This window comes from Podarcis raffonei, chromosome W (assembly GCF_027172205.1).
Source record: "Podarcis raffonei isolate rPodRaf1 chromosome W, rPodRaf1.pri, whole genome shotgun sequence".
Lineage (NCBI taxonomy): Eukaryota > Metazoa > Chordata > Lepidosauria > Squamata > Lacertidae > Podarcis > Podarcis raffonei.
In genome coordinates this window covers 20,915,328-20,929,239 of record NC_070620.1, presented here as the reverse complement: position 1 = coordinate 20,929,239, position 13,912 = coordinate 20,915,328, and the positions used below count along the sequence as shown (strand labels likewise).

The 13,912-nt window shown below is 52.2% G+C and overlaps 1 protein-coding gene across 2 annotated transcripts in view; it reads right to left on the bottom strand.

Annotated features, from left to right (window-relative positions):
• Nucleotides 1-2,002, bottom strand: part of LOC128405947 (UDP-N-acetylglucosamine--peptide N-acetylglucosaminyltransferase 110 kDa subunit-like) — a 121,306-nt gene extending 119,304 nt beyond the window's left edge. The window contains exon 1 of one of the 2 annotated variants that reach the window (XM_053372998.1): nucleotides 1,896-2,002. In XM_053372998.1, coding sequence (XP_053228973.1) covers nucleotides 1,896-1,932 — 37 coding nt within the window. In that variant the 5' untranslated portion in view covers nucleotides 1,933-2,002. The remainder of the gene's footprint in view (nucleotides 1-1,895) is intronic. The other variant, XM_053372997.1, reaches the window with a different exon arrangement.
• Between the last annotated feature and the right edge of the window lie 11,910 nt (nucleotides 2,003-13,912).

The window sequence follows — 13,912 nt, the reverse complement described above, 5'->3', positions numbered from 1 at the left end:
AGAAGAAGCTCCCCTAAACATGAAGATTTACAGCCGGACAAAAGGTGTACCGTATTTTTCGCCCTATAGGACGCAATTTTTCCCCTCCAAAAATGAAGGGGAAATGTGTGTGCGTCCTATGGGGCGAATGCAGGCTTTCCCTGAAGCCTGGAGAGCGAGAGGGGCCGGTGCGCACTGACCCCTCTCGCTCTCCAGGCTTCAGGAAGCTATCCGCAAGCCTTGCAAACCCGGCGGGAGGTCCCGCCGGCTTGCAAAGCTTGCAGGCAGCAGCAGGCAGCCCACAAGCTCGGGGGATAGCGGGGAGGCGGAGCGCCGTCACCCCGCTATTCCCCGACCTGATCTGAAGGCTGGGGGGGGGGGGGGAGAAGCAAGCTTGCTTCTCGCCATCGCCAGCCCCATAAGCTCGGGGGATAGCGGAGAGGCGGAGCGCCGTCACCCCGCTATTCCCTGACCTGATCTGGAGGCTGGTGGGGGGCTTGCTTCTCCCCATTGCCAGCCCCATAAGCTCGGGGTATAGCGGGGAGGTGGAGCGCCGCCACCCCGCTATTCCCCGACCTGATCTGGAGGCTGGCGGGGGGGGGGGGAGAAGCAAGCTTACTTCTCTCCCCCCCCCCCGCCAGCCCCACAAGCTCGGGGGATAGTGGGGAGGCGGAGCGCCGCCACCCCGCTATTCCCCGACCTGATCTGGAGGCTGGCGGGGGGAGAAGCAAGCTTGCTTCTCCCCATCGCCAGCCCCATAAGCTCGGGGGACAGCGGGGCAAGCCGCTGCCCCACGGAGGCTAGAGAGGCTGTCCCTGAAGGCAGAAGAGGGAGACGGAGCGCTCCGTCTCCCTCTTCTAGCTTGGGGATGGCTGCGCAAACCTGGGGGGCGGGGGGAAATAAAAAAAATTTCCTTGATTTCCCCCCCAAAAAGCTAGATGCGTCCTATGGGCCGGTGCGTCCTATAGGGCGAAAAATACGGTATTTTAATATTTTGGTGGGAGCCGCCCAGACCGGCTGGAGAAACCCAGCCAGATGGGCAGGGTATAGGTCAGGCAGCCCCCAAACTCAGCGCTCCAGATGTTTTGGGACTACAACTCCCATCATCCCTAGCTAACAGGACCAGTGGTCAGGGATGATGGGTATTGTAGTCCCAAAACAGCTGGAGGGCCAAGTTTTGCCATCACTGGGTGAAACTGACAGAAAGAACCCGGAAGCAGCGAGATCAAGCCTTCCACAAAGACTAGAATAAATTTACATTTGAAAGACAACTGTAAGTAATTAACATCAGTAGCAGGGTGATCTGAAGATTTGCCAGAAGAAAGGCAACCAAATTCAGGATGAATAATGTAATTAACTTCCGGAATGACATCACAAGAACAGGAAAGGACGTGAAATGCATGGAAGCAAAATTGAAGTTTGTAAAAAACCATTGGGCGGGAGGGAGGCTCAGCAGAGCCAAAGAGATTTCGTATGAAGACATGTTGTCATGCAATGCGACTATATGTAAAATGAATAAAAAATATTTTAAAAAAGATGGGCGGGGTATAAATAATAAATTAATAATCATCACCAGTTGTTGTCACTAGACCAGGCATAGGCAACCTCGGCCCTCCAGATGTTTTCAGACTACAATTCCCATCATCCCAGACCACTGGTGTTGTTAGCTAGGAATGATGGGAGTTGTAGTCTCAAAACCTCTGAGGTATCCAAGGCGGAGACCCCCACCGCGGACCAGCCCTCTCACCGTCGGGAGCCAGGCCTGCGGACCCCCCCCCCCCGCCTCCTCCTCCTCTGTCCGACACCGAAGGAGAGGCTCCCTCGCCTCCCAGCGCCCGGGGACTCGCGCGCTCCTCGCGGTTCCCTCCTGAGGGGCGAAGCGCTTCCTTCGCCGCCGCCGCCGCCGCCGCCAGTACCTGTGCTGTCGGAGACGTTGCCCACGGAGGTCGCCATGGCTCCGGCGACAAGGCTCGGCTCCACGTCCGCCGGGGGCAGCGACGACTCACGAAATGGCGGTCGGGGACGCGCGCGGAGGGGGACGCTAGCCGCGGCCGGATCTTCTTTTGACAAAGTAGTCCCTCCCTTTCCGCGCCTCGGGGCGGGGCGACGCGCTTCCCTGCCGCCGGAGGAGAAGTCGGAAAGAAGAAGGGAGGCGGGACGCCGAAATAGCCTGGGCTGGAGGAGCCGAAACGGCCGCCAAGAGAGGAGGACGTTCGCGTGTATCCCTCCGCCGCGCGAAAGCCGATACACTGCGGTAATTTGATGAAGCGCGCTTGCGCCATGCAGGACAGTCGCCTCGCCTAAGCCAAAGAAATGTGCGCGCTTCGGCGAACGCTCGCCTCCCCTCAGCGAAAGTAAGGCTGAGGCGTGTCGCGCAAGGGCCGGGGCGGGAGGGGGGGCGGGGCGGGGGAGAGCGGGAAAGATGGCCGAGGGCCGAGGCATTTCCAACCTTTGGCCCTCCAGATCTTTTTCACCTACAACTCCCATGATCCCTAGCTAACAGGACCAATGGTCAGGGATGGTTTTATTTGGGTCTGGGTAAAAGGCGGATCTACACGGATCCTCATGGATCCTACACTTTTTTAAAAATAACTCCAACAAATTCAGTGTCAAATCATACCTAGAAGGCACGGCTACAAACTGGGGTATAAAAACGTGGATCCAACACTTTGCTGCGCTGCAGCACCACAAAAACATGGATCCGAGGCACGGATCCTCAAGAATTCATATGATTTTTTCATTCAAATTAAATAAAACCACCATGATACTCTATGTCTTACTATGTAGACAGCATCAAAAAAATCATGCATCCACTGTTTCGTGGGGCCACAGGGGCGCAAAAACATGGTTAAAAAACACAGATCCTCATTGTAATGAGTATGGGGTTGCTCGTGCGTAAGCTGCCGCCTCTCCAGGCTAAATTGCCTTGTTAAACCTTTCTGTCTGGACAGCCCTTCTCTTCGTGGCTGCCTCAGTCGCTAGCAGAATCCGTCAGTGGGTGTTTCTTAAACCTTTTCCAACATAAAAGTTGTTTGACGCCCAGTCTCCTCCTCCTCTCACTGCGCGGAAGTCTTCTGCGCAGGGAGGGCGTGGGTAGCGGAGGACCTGTGCTCTCCCCGCTGGTGTCCAGTGAAGAGTCCTGGAGCCCTCTCGCCGATTCCCCCCTCTGCCCCCCTTTATCCCTGGTGTTGTGCTGATTAGCTTCCCGCTCTGCTGAGCTGCCTCTCTCCCTGCTGGGCCCTTCTCCAGCATCATTTGAGAGCCTCCCCTTCGCCTCTCGCTCCGATGTCAGTTCCCTGACATCCACCTCCCCCCCCAGGACCCCCTCCACCCCCGGCCCGACCTGTAGATCCAACTTTGTCCCTTTCTTCGGCCGACGAGGCGGGGAACCCCCGGAAGGAGCTGTCGCCATCCTCAGAGGATTCGAAACCCGCTTCCCACCCGCTCTGATTCCTTCCCGCGGGGTGGGCCTCCCAGTCAGATTCTTCTTCCTCCGAAACATCTCCTCCCTCCCCCTTGGAGGCAGAAAACCCCTCAAAATCCTCTTCATCGTCTGTGGTTCCAAATTGCTCCTCCCAGGATCTCGCTAGGGGTTTGGGTTTGTCCGGGAACAGGCGGTGGAATTCCTCCACCAGATACCCGTCATTGATTGCCTCCGCGGGTACCCACGTGTTTTCCGACCTGGGTTCTCCCTCCCAAGCTACCAAGTACTCCACCTGGCGTCCTCGCCACCTTGAGTCAAGTATTTCCGTGGCCAAGTGGTGGTGCTCCCTCTCTTCTACCTGCGGGTGTGTGGTGACTTCTCCCTCTCGCCCCGGGAATTCCCGCCCCTCCCTGTGCGGTGAGAGTAGGGACCTATGGAACACCGGGTGTATTTTCATGCTGTCAGGCAACTTGAGCTTAAATGCCACGGGGTTCACCTGCTGTGTTACCTCAAACGGTCCCAGCCGCCTGGGCTGCAACTTCTTGCACCCCCCCTTAAAGGGTAACCCTTGGGTTGACAACCACACCCGGTCCTCCACCCGTATGGTCTCCCCTTCCCGGCGGCGCTTTTCTGCCTGCCTCTTGTAAATTTCCTTGGCCCGCTCCAAGTTCATCTTAAGTTGCTGGTGCAGGGCCTCCATTTCTTCCACAAACTGCTCTGCCGCAGGTACGCTCCAACTTTCCTCCCCACTCCCCGGGAAGGCCCTGGGATGACACCCATAATTGGCCATGAACGGGCTCATTCCCGTGGACACGTGTTCAGCGTTATTGTACGCAAATTCAGCCAGCGCTAGTTTCTCTACCCAATCGTTCTGCCTCTCGCTGACGTAGCAGCGTAGGTATTGCTGGAGTATACTGTTCGCTCTCTCTGCTTGTCCGTTGGTCTCCGGGTGTCTCGCCGTCGAGAAGCCCACTTCGACCTGCAGCAAGCTCATGAGCTTCCTCCAGAACCGGGAAGTAAATTGTTTTCCGCGGTCGGAGATAACCCTCGAGGGCGCGCCATGCAACCTGAAGATGGGCTCCACAAACAACCTGGCTGTTTCCTCTGCCGTAACCGCATGTGAGCAAGCTATAAAATGGCACATTTTTGTCAGTAGATCGACCACTACCATGACCGCTGTCTTCCCCCGGGACTTGGGCAAATAGGTCATAAAATCAATGGACACCACCTCCCAGGGTTTTCCCGGCGTGGGTAAGGGTTCCAGTAATCCTGCGGGGGCAGCCCGCTCCCCCTTTGCCCTTTGGCAGCAGTCGCACCCCCGTACATATTCCCGTACATCCTCCCTCACCCTGGGCCACCAGAACTGCCTGGTGACGAGCATCATGGTTTTGTGCTGTCCAAAGTGCCCAGCTGTGGGGTTGTCGTGGAGTTGTTTGAGTACCTTCCCCCTTAGGGTCTCCCACGGTACATACAGCGCCCCCTTATAGTACAGCACCCCTTCCTTCTCCTCAAACCCTCCTTGGGTTTCTCTTCCGTCTCGGAGTTCCCGGATTTTAGTTTGTGCGAACACGTCGTTTCTAGTAAGCCCGGCCAGTTCTCGTTTCCCCACCAAGGTTCCCCCACACACCCATCTGTCCTCGGGGATCACGTGTCGTATCTCCAGCGGCCCCTCTCCTTCCATGTACTCCGGCTTCCAGGAGAGAGCATCTGCTCTTACGTTTTCCTCTCCTGGCACGTATCGGATTTCGAAGGAAAACTTGGAGAACTCCTGTGCCCATCGAATCTGTCTCTGGTTGAGTACTCGTGCGGTCCTCCAGTATTCCAAGTTCTTGTGATCTGTACAAACCTGGATCTTGTGTTGCGCCCCTATTAGTAGATGGCGCCATCGATGAAACGCCACATAGATCGCAAGCAGTTCGCGGTCATACACAGTATAGTTTGGCTCCGACTTGCTCAGCTTTCTCGAGAAAAAGGCACACGGTTTCCATTCCTGCTTGCTCCTCCCTGGCTGCAAAAGGACCGCCCCAATGGCCCTGCCGGACGCATCGGTCTTTAGCCTCATGGGTTTCTCCAGATCTACATGCAGGAGCTGCTCTTCCGATGTGAACGCCTTCTTCAGTCTTTCAAAGGATTGCTGGGCCCCCTCTGTCCAGACGAACTTCCTTTTGCTACTGAGACAATCTGTGATGGGCGCTGTCAAGTGGGCGAAGTTCTTGATGAACTTCCTGTAGAAGTTGCTGAACCCTAGGAACCTCTGCACGTCCTTCCGGGTTTTGGGAGCCTTCCACTCCAGCACTGCCTGCTCCTTGCTTGGGTCCATCGCTAGGCCTTTGTCTGACAACTTGTACCCCAGAAACTCGACTTCTCTGGTGTGAAACTGACATTTCTCCAGCTTGACCCACAACTGGTGCTTCTGCAGTCGTTTTAGCACTTCCCTGACGTCTCTGACATGTTGCTCCTCATTGTCCGAATAGATTAAGACGTCGTCCAAGAAGGCTACGCAGTTCTTGTACAGCAGAGACCCCAACACGTGGTGCATGAAAGCTTGAAAACAGGCGGAACCCAACTGTAATCCAAAAGGCATAACGAGGTACTCAAAGGCCCCTAGGGGTGTGAACATTGTGGTCTTCCATTCATCCCCCTCCCTCATCCTAATCAAATTGTATGCTCCCCTGAGGTCCAGCTTGGTAAAATTTTTCCCCTGCCTCACCCGCGTTAAAATGTCGTCAATCCTGGGCATTGGGAAGGTCACGGGTTCCGACACCAAATTGACGGCCCTATAGTCCACAACGAGCCCGGGTTTATTAGTGTCCTTTTTGTCCACAAAGAACACCGGACTGCCTCCCACCGCTTTTGATTCTCTTATGAAGCCTCTTTTCAGGTTCTTGTCAATAAATTCCTGCAACTCCTTCATCTCCCTGTCCGACATGGCATACAGTTTACCCACCGGCAGCTGCGCCCCCGGGAGTAAGTTGATTTGGCAGTCAAAGGGCCTATGGGGGGGTAGTCTATCCGCCTCCTTCTCGCTGAAGACCTCCTGCAGGTCAGCATATTGCGGTGGCACCTCCCCTTTCCGCTCCACAGCTATCCCAGCCACCCTGGCCACGGTCATCCTTGGGGTTTCCCCCCCTAGACAGTGTTCCAAGCAGTAAGCGGACCCAAAGGTGATTGTCCTCTGATGCCATGCCACCACTGGATCATGTTGTGCTAGCCAGCTCATCCCTAATATTATTGGGGGCCCTGCCAGTGAGGCGACGTGAAAGGCGATGGTCTCCGAGTGCCTGGAAACCCTCATTCTCATTGGTGGGGTCTGGTGTGTCACTTCCCCTCCCAGAAGCTCCCTGCCATCAATGGTGGTTACTTGCAAGGGGAAATCCAAGGGCAGCAGGTGGAGCTGGTGCTCTAGTGCAAAGTCCTTGCTGAAGAAATTGCAGGAACTGCCTGAATCCAACAGCCCTTTCACCTTGACTGGGTGCCCATTCGGGAGTTCTAGCACCACTTCTATGGCTATAGCCGCCCTGGGGGGGTCTCGTTGGGGCACTTCTACTGGTTGCTGGCCTGGCTGCTGTGCCCGCTGAGTGGCAGCCAAGCGTTCGCGTTTCCCTGCTCCTGCCCCTTTTCCACCTCCTCCTCACCCCCTGCAGCTCCCACCATTCCTTGCCAGGCCTTTCTTTGAGGGCAGACTCTGGCAAAATGTCTTGGCCGCTGGCAGAGGAAACACTTCTTGGTGGTTTTCCAATCCTTTCCCTCCTTCTTGCGACCTTCGCTGGAATTTGAAACCTCCCGCGCGCGCGCCCCATCTATTTCCATTGGCTCCGCCGGCGGGGAAGGCTGCCTTGGTATTTCAGGAATGCGGTAGTCATGGCAACATTGCTCTCTCCCTTCCTGCCTCTCCTGGGCCCGCACTTCCTGCCTTACGCCAATCGCAAGCACAGCCTTGGTCAGCTGATCCATCGACTGCGGGCGGGGTGCGCGGGAAAGCTCATCCTTCACCGTTGGGGACAACCCCTCCTCGAACAACATTTGAATGGGTTCAGCGTCCAATTCCCACCTGAGCCGGTGAACTAACATGGCAAAGCGTGACCAGTAGTCTCGAACTGACTGGTGCCCCTGTTTACAGTTCATCAGTTCCCGCCGAGTCACACTTTGCTGTACATCACTGGAGTACATTGCATCCATTGCCTGAAAGAATTTCCTCAGGTCCTTCAAGGCGGCATTCTGCGTCGCCATTAGGGGCCTGATCCATTCTCTGGCCCCATCCTGCAGATGTCCGACAATATAGGCAACCCTCTCCCCATTGTCTGCAAAATCATTCTGCTGCAGTTCCAACGCGTACTCTATTTCCATTCGGAACGCACTATAGTCCTGAGGCTGCCCTCCAAATTTGTGTACCAGTCCCGGTACCTTCCTTGCTACGGGGGTGGGTCTGACCTGTGCATCTTGAGTCTGCCTTTCGTCCAGCCGAGCCGTCAGAAGCGCCACATGCTGTTCCAAATCTCGGTTCCTCTCCACCAGATTTTGCATTCCAGCTGCTCCCTCCGCGGCGCCCGCTTCTCCGGTTTGCTCATGATGCTGTCTGCCTGCTGCTGTGCACAAGCAACTTCAGGGACTGACGGATTGCTGTAATACGTATGGGGTTGCTCGTGCGTAAGCTGCCGCCTCTCCAGGCTAAATTGCCTTGTTAAACCTTTCTGACTGGACAGCCCTTCTCTCCGTGGCTGCCTCAGTCGCTGGCAGAATCTGTCAGTGGGCGTTTCTTAAACCTCTTCCAACATAAAAGTTGTTTGACGCCCAGTCTCCTCCTATTCTCCCTGCGCGGAAGTCTTCTGCGCAGGGAGGGCGTGGGTAGCGGAGGACCTGTGCTCTCCCCGCTGGTGTCCAGTGAAGAGTCCTGGAGCCCTCTCGCCGATTCCCCCCTCTGCCCCCCTTTATCCCTGGTGTTGCGCTGATTTGCTTCCCCCTCTACTGAGCTGCCTCTCTCCCTGCTGGGCCCTTCTCCAGCATCATCTGAGAGCCTTCTCTTCGCCTCTAGCTCCGATGTCAGTTCCCTGACAGTGGACAAAAACCTTCATGTTGTTTCATCTTCGGGGGGGGGGGGGCGTTTTAGTGATTCCTGCCCCTACTTGATAATAATAATGATGATGATAATTTATTATTTCTACCCCGCCCATCTGGCCGGGTTTCCCCAGCCACTCTGGGCGGCTTCTGACAGGAGATTAAAAATACATTTACTATTATTATTATTATTATTATTATTATTATTATTACTACTACAAGCAATCCTCAGGTTAACACATCAGCCATTAGAAACTTCCCTAAGCAGGGCTGCAAAGTAGGTGTTGAGCGGTTCCAACTTCTCTTGGTCACCCAATAGCTTCTCTCTGCTACTCAACGATTGCATAAAATCTGATTAATCTAGTTGTGCTGAATCTTCTTTCAGCATTAGAGTTTCAACTTCAGAAAATGTTTAACAGCTAAACTATAAGCAATATAAAGTATAAGCAATATATTAAACTTTTAAAAATTGGGTAAAGATACAGTCTTATACACGGAAAAATACAGTATTCTGGCCACCTCCCTCTTGCAGTCTTTTGAGACTTCAACTGACAGCTTTAATAATAATAATAATAATAATAATAATAATAATAATTTATTATGTCTACCCCTCCATCTGGCTGGGTTTCCCCAGCCACTCTGGGCGGCTTCCAACAGAATTAAAAGCACAATAAAACACTAAACACTTCCCTAAACAGGGCTGCCTTCAGATGTCTTCTAAAAGTCAGTTGTTTATTTGCTTGACATCTGACAGGAGGGCGTTCCACAGGGCGGGCGCCACTACTGAGAAGGCCCTCTGCCTGGTTTCCTGTAACTTGGCTTCTCGCAGGGAGGGAAGCACCAGGGGTGGAGATGCTCTTTCAGGTCTACTGGGCCGAGGCCGTTGAGGGCTTTCAAGGTCCGCACCAACCCTTTAAATTGTGTTCAAAAATGTCCTGGGAGCTAATGTAGGTCTTTCAGGACCAGTGTTACATGGTCTCAGCCAGACTTGATTTAAATCCTTTATTTTACAGAAAGGTTCAACCTTGCTGGCATCCTCAATATTGACAACCAGAGGAAAGTTTCCTCTACTGGGCCCTTGAGGGCTTTCAAGATTTGCACCAACACTTTGAATTGTGCCCGGAAATGTTCCAGCAGCCAATGCAGGTCTTTCAGGACCGGTGTTATGTGGTTTCGGTGGCCGCTCCCAGTCCCCAGTCTAGGCTTCCTCAACATCGGCCCTCCAGCTGTTTTGGGACTACAACTCTCATGATCCCTAGCTAACAGGACCAGTGGTCAGGGACGATGGGAATTGTAGTCCCAAAACATCTGGAGGGCCAAGTTTGCCTATGCCTGCTCTAACACGGGGGGGACCCTGCAGCCCGTGGGTCATATCTAGTTGCCAAGACCTCCAATATCTGTCATGGGGGGTGGGGGTGGAGAACGCCACATCTGCTACACGATGCAGGAATAATAATAATAATAATAATAATAATAATAATAATAATAATAATAATTTACTATTTCTACCCCACCCTTCTGGCTTAGCCTCAGCCCCAAAAAGATTAGCCCCCCCCCGACTCTTAGCAGCTTAATAGTAGGTATGGGGAGCCTGTGGCGGGACTCGAGATTTTGTGGGGCTCCAGCTCCCTTCAGCCCCAGACAGCGTGGCCAGTGGCTTGGAATGGCGAGAGTCGAGATTGTCTTCTTCTTTGGCGATCCCTCGTAGCCGAGGAAGATCTTCCATCAACATGGTTTTATCAATGAGTACGTCTGTGACAGTGGAGGCCAATTCCGGATCCGCATGTCCTTCCACAGTGGGGTTTCCGTGTGGGAGTTGAACCCAGCAAAGTTCCTTCTCTTTGCCCGTTTCTTCCTTGCGTCCTGAATTCAAGTGTCTCCAAAGCCCAGGATGCCTTTGGTCAAGGCTGTTCTCCAACTGGAGCGCTCGCAGGCCAGTGTTTCCCAGTTGTCGGTGTTTATACTACATTTTTAAAAAGATTTTCCTTGAGATCTTTCAACCTCTTTTGTGGACCGCCAGGCATGACATTTTCCATTTTTAAGTTCGGAAGAGAGCAGTTGCTTTGGAAGATGACACACAACATGACCAGTCCAAAGTTGATTTTGAAAAATCATCACTTCCACACTGACAATCTTTGCTTCTTCCAGTACTCTGGCATTAGTTCGCCTGCCTTCCTGAGCGACGTGTCCAATTTTCTGTGGACCCCGTTGACAGAATCTTTTGCAATGCGCTGGACGCCTTGCAGTTTGGAGAGCTGTTCCTGTTTTGCGGTTTCCATTCGGGTGGGATTTTGGAAACGGAAGGGTTTTCCTGTGGTGATTCCTCTCCCCCCCCCCCCCATTTTAGCGAGAAGAGGCCAAGGCAAAAGCTCTGGAGGAAGACGAGAAGCAGCGTCAGGAATGGGAGCTGATTGTGCAGCGGAACAAGCAAGAGTGGCTGGAGAAAAAAAAGGTGAGACGCCTGCCTTTTCTGCTCTCAGTCCTCTGCTTCAAATGAATGAATGAATGAATGAATGAATGAATGAATGAATGGAACTTTATTTCCGTCAGCCATCGGCCATCGCAACAAAAGAGCATTGCAATGTGCATATATCAGGCACGTTCAAGAGGTAGATAGTGACCAACTGGTAGATCGCAGGGTGTTCCTGGTCGATCTCCGGTCTCTCAGGGATCTCCTCCCCCCCCAAAAAAAATGCTGAAAAAAAAGAATAAAAAGCTCAACAACTACTCTTTCCTTAAGAAAGCTCAACCACTCTTGCTTCCTAAGAAAAGCTGAGCAACTTTGCCTTTCCCAAAAAAGCTCAGCTATTTTGGTTTCCTAAAAAAAGCCGAACAACTTTTCCTTTCCACAAAAAAGCTCAGCAACTTTTGGTTCCTAGCCAAAAAGTTGACCATCAGGTTAAGGCCCACTATCAGACTGGGGATTCAGGACCCTCCACTGTGTTTTATATAATCGACTTTGGATTATGTTCTGTGTATATCACAATGTTCCTTCAGTTTCATTCATTCATATATTCCATTTCCTTCATTCATTTGCTTCCTTAAAAAAAGCCCCAAAACTCTGGCTTCCCCAAAAAAGCTCAACAACTGTGTTCCATCCAACGACAATGGGTAGATCACTGTCCATTTTTTTTACCCTGTGGGACTTCTGGTCGGCGCCAGCGACTAATGGCGGGTTCCCTCTGAGCTCCGGAGGGAACCGGCTCTGCGAAGCCTGGGTCTGGCCACTGCGGCGAAGCGGAGACCCGAAGAAATCACAGGCGGTGAAGCCTGTGAGCTCGGAGACTCGGCGGGCTCCATTTGCGCCCCCCCGACTGCAAAGGAGCCTTTTTAAAGGCTTCTGAATGGAGCGGGGGTGAGCGGCGCGGAGCTGAGAGTCGTCTACCCTCTTCGCGGAGTGAAGCCGCAAGCCATGGTCGGAGAGCGCCGATTCCTTTCTGGACAATTGGGATTAAAAGCAACTACCCGTGAGTAGGAGCAAGAAATTAAAATTAAAGTAAAAGTGGTTTAATTAGGTACCGAAACGGGAGAAGTATAAACAGGAAGTCTGCTTCTCCCGGCTTGTAGATAGAGCAAAGCAAAGAGATTGTAAAACTGTAACCCTGAAAGACGTCTTTTAAAGATTTCAAATTCACCACCAAAAAAAGAAGTATCCCCCTCCTGTTTGCAGGGGTGGAGGGGAGAATTTTGAGCATTAATTACCTGCAAGGATAGAGAGAAGTAAAGCTTTATCTGCTGCCTCTAAAACCCGGGAACGGACTGCGTTTGACAGCTGTCAACGTGTTAAGGGTAAAGAATACTGATACTCTGTGAAAGGATACAATTGCTTTCTGAACGGATTTGGACTAAAAAGTAACTTTTGACTGAAACTGTGTTTTTTTAAGGAACAAAGGGGATCTATAAGGACTATATTTGTTGCAATTGAAGTTGGAAGTGTGTCCCCCTAGAGGAGATTATGTTGTAGCAAGTACCAAGTCACTAAGCAACTGAGCCTGGAAAATTCCTTTCCAAAACAAAGTGACTAGGCGTGAGACTGACCTTGGACTGTGCATGGAAGTGCTATGGCAGATGAGAAGGGGAAGATAGAGCAGACGCAGGAAAAGACTCTCAGGTCTGGTAGACAATACAAAACAGATATCGCTCAGCAGAGAAGGGCCTCAACATCCGGAGCAGTAAGTACAGCTGGAGCTGTGGCTTCGCAACTAAAGCCAAAGGCTATGTCATCACAAGACCTACTGGCTCAGGCACTCAGTAAAATTAATGCATCTCTGGAAAATTTAGCTAAACAGGTTGCAGAGACAAATAAACAGGTGGCGGAGACAAACAAACAAGTAGCTGAGGCCTCAGTAAAAATTGATTTGAACACTACAAGTATAAATGAACTGGGAAAGAAAGTCAATTCTAATACACAGACCATTGAAAAATTACTGGAGGAATCGGCCTCGTCTCGGAAGGTAGCTGAGGAAGCTAAGGAGATTGCAACTGCTGCCCAGGAGAAGATACCACCGGTATATAAGAAACATTTTTTTACCCTGTGAGTAGATCGCAGCCTCTTGGGAGTTGGACGTCCCTGTCATATACAATATACCCTTCAAAAGAAACATATAATGTTTCATGAAAAAGCAGCTGGATAAACCCTTGGGTGGATGCAGACCATAGTACTGGACACAAGTCGAAGACCGGGACTTGGGTTTGTTGTAAAAAAAATGTATGCTGGCAGGGGTTTGGGGTGGGGTGTTGTGTATGCTCTATAGCAGGGGTCAGCAAACTTTTTCAGCAGGGGGCCAGTCCACTGTCCCTCAGACCTTGTCAGGGGCCAGACTATATTTTGAAGAAGAAAAAACAATGAATGAATTCCTAGGCCCCACAAATAACCCAGAGATGCATTTTCAACAAAAGGACGCATTCTACTCGTGTAAAAACACGCCGATTCCTGGACTGTCCGCAGGCCAGATTTCGAAGGCGATTGGGTTGGATCCCGCCCCCGGGCCTTAGTTTGCCTACCCATGCTCTATGGCCTAACAGTGATATTTGGCATTTGGGGTCCCTTTCATTTAATTGTCTCACACGGTGGTGGCCCAACTTTGCCCCCTCCAGCTGTTTGGGGACTACGACTCCCATCATCCCTAGCTAACAGGACCAGCAGTCAGGGATGATGGGAATTGTAGTCCGCAAACATCAGTCCTGTGCTGCTTCTACAGTGGAGCTCAGCAAAGTGTTCCTGGCTTCCTCCCCATCCCCTTTTATTTATATGAACCCCTCTGTGGGGGATTTTAGGAGGGAGATACCATGACAGGTCCATGACCCACCAACGTGTCTTTTGTAGCCGAGAGAGGATTTTGAGCCAGGTCTCTGTCTAACCTAATGGTGGCCCAACTCGGCCCTCCCGATGTTTTGAGACTACAATTCCATCATCCCTGACCACTGGTCCTGTTAGCTAGGGATGATGGGCGT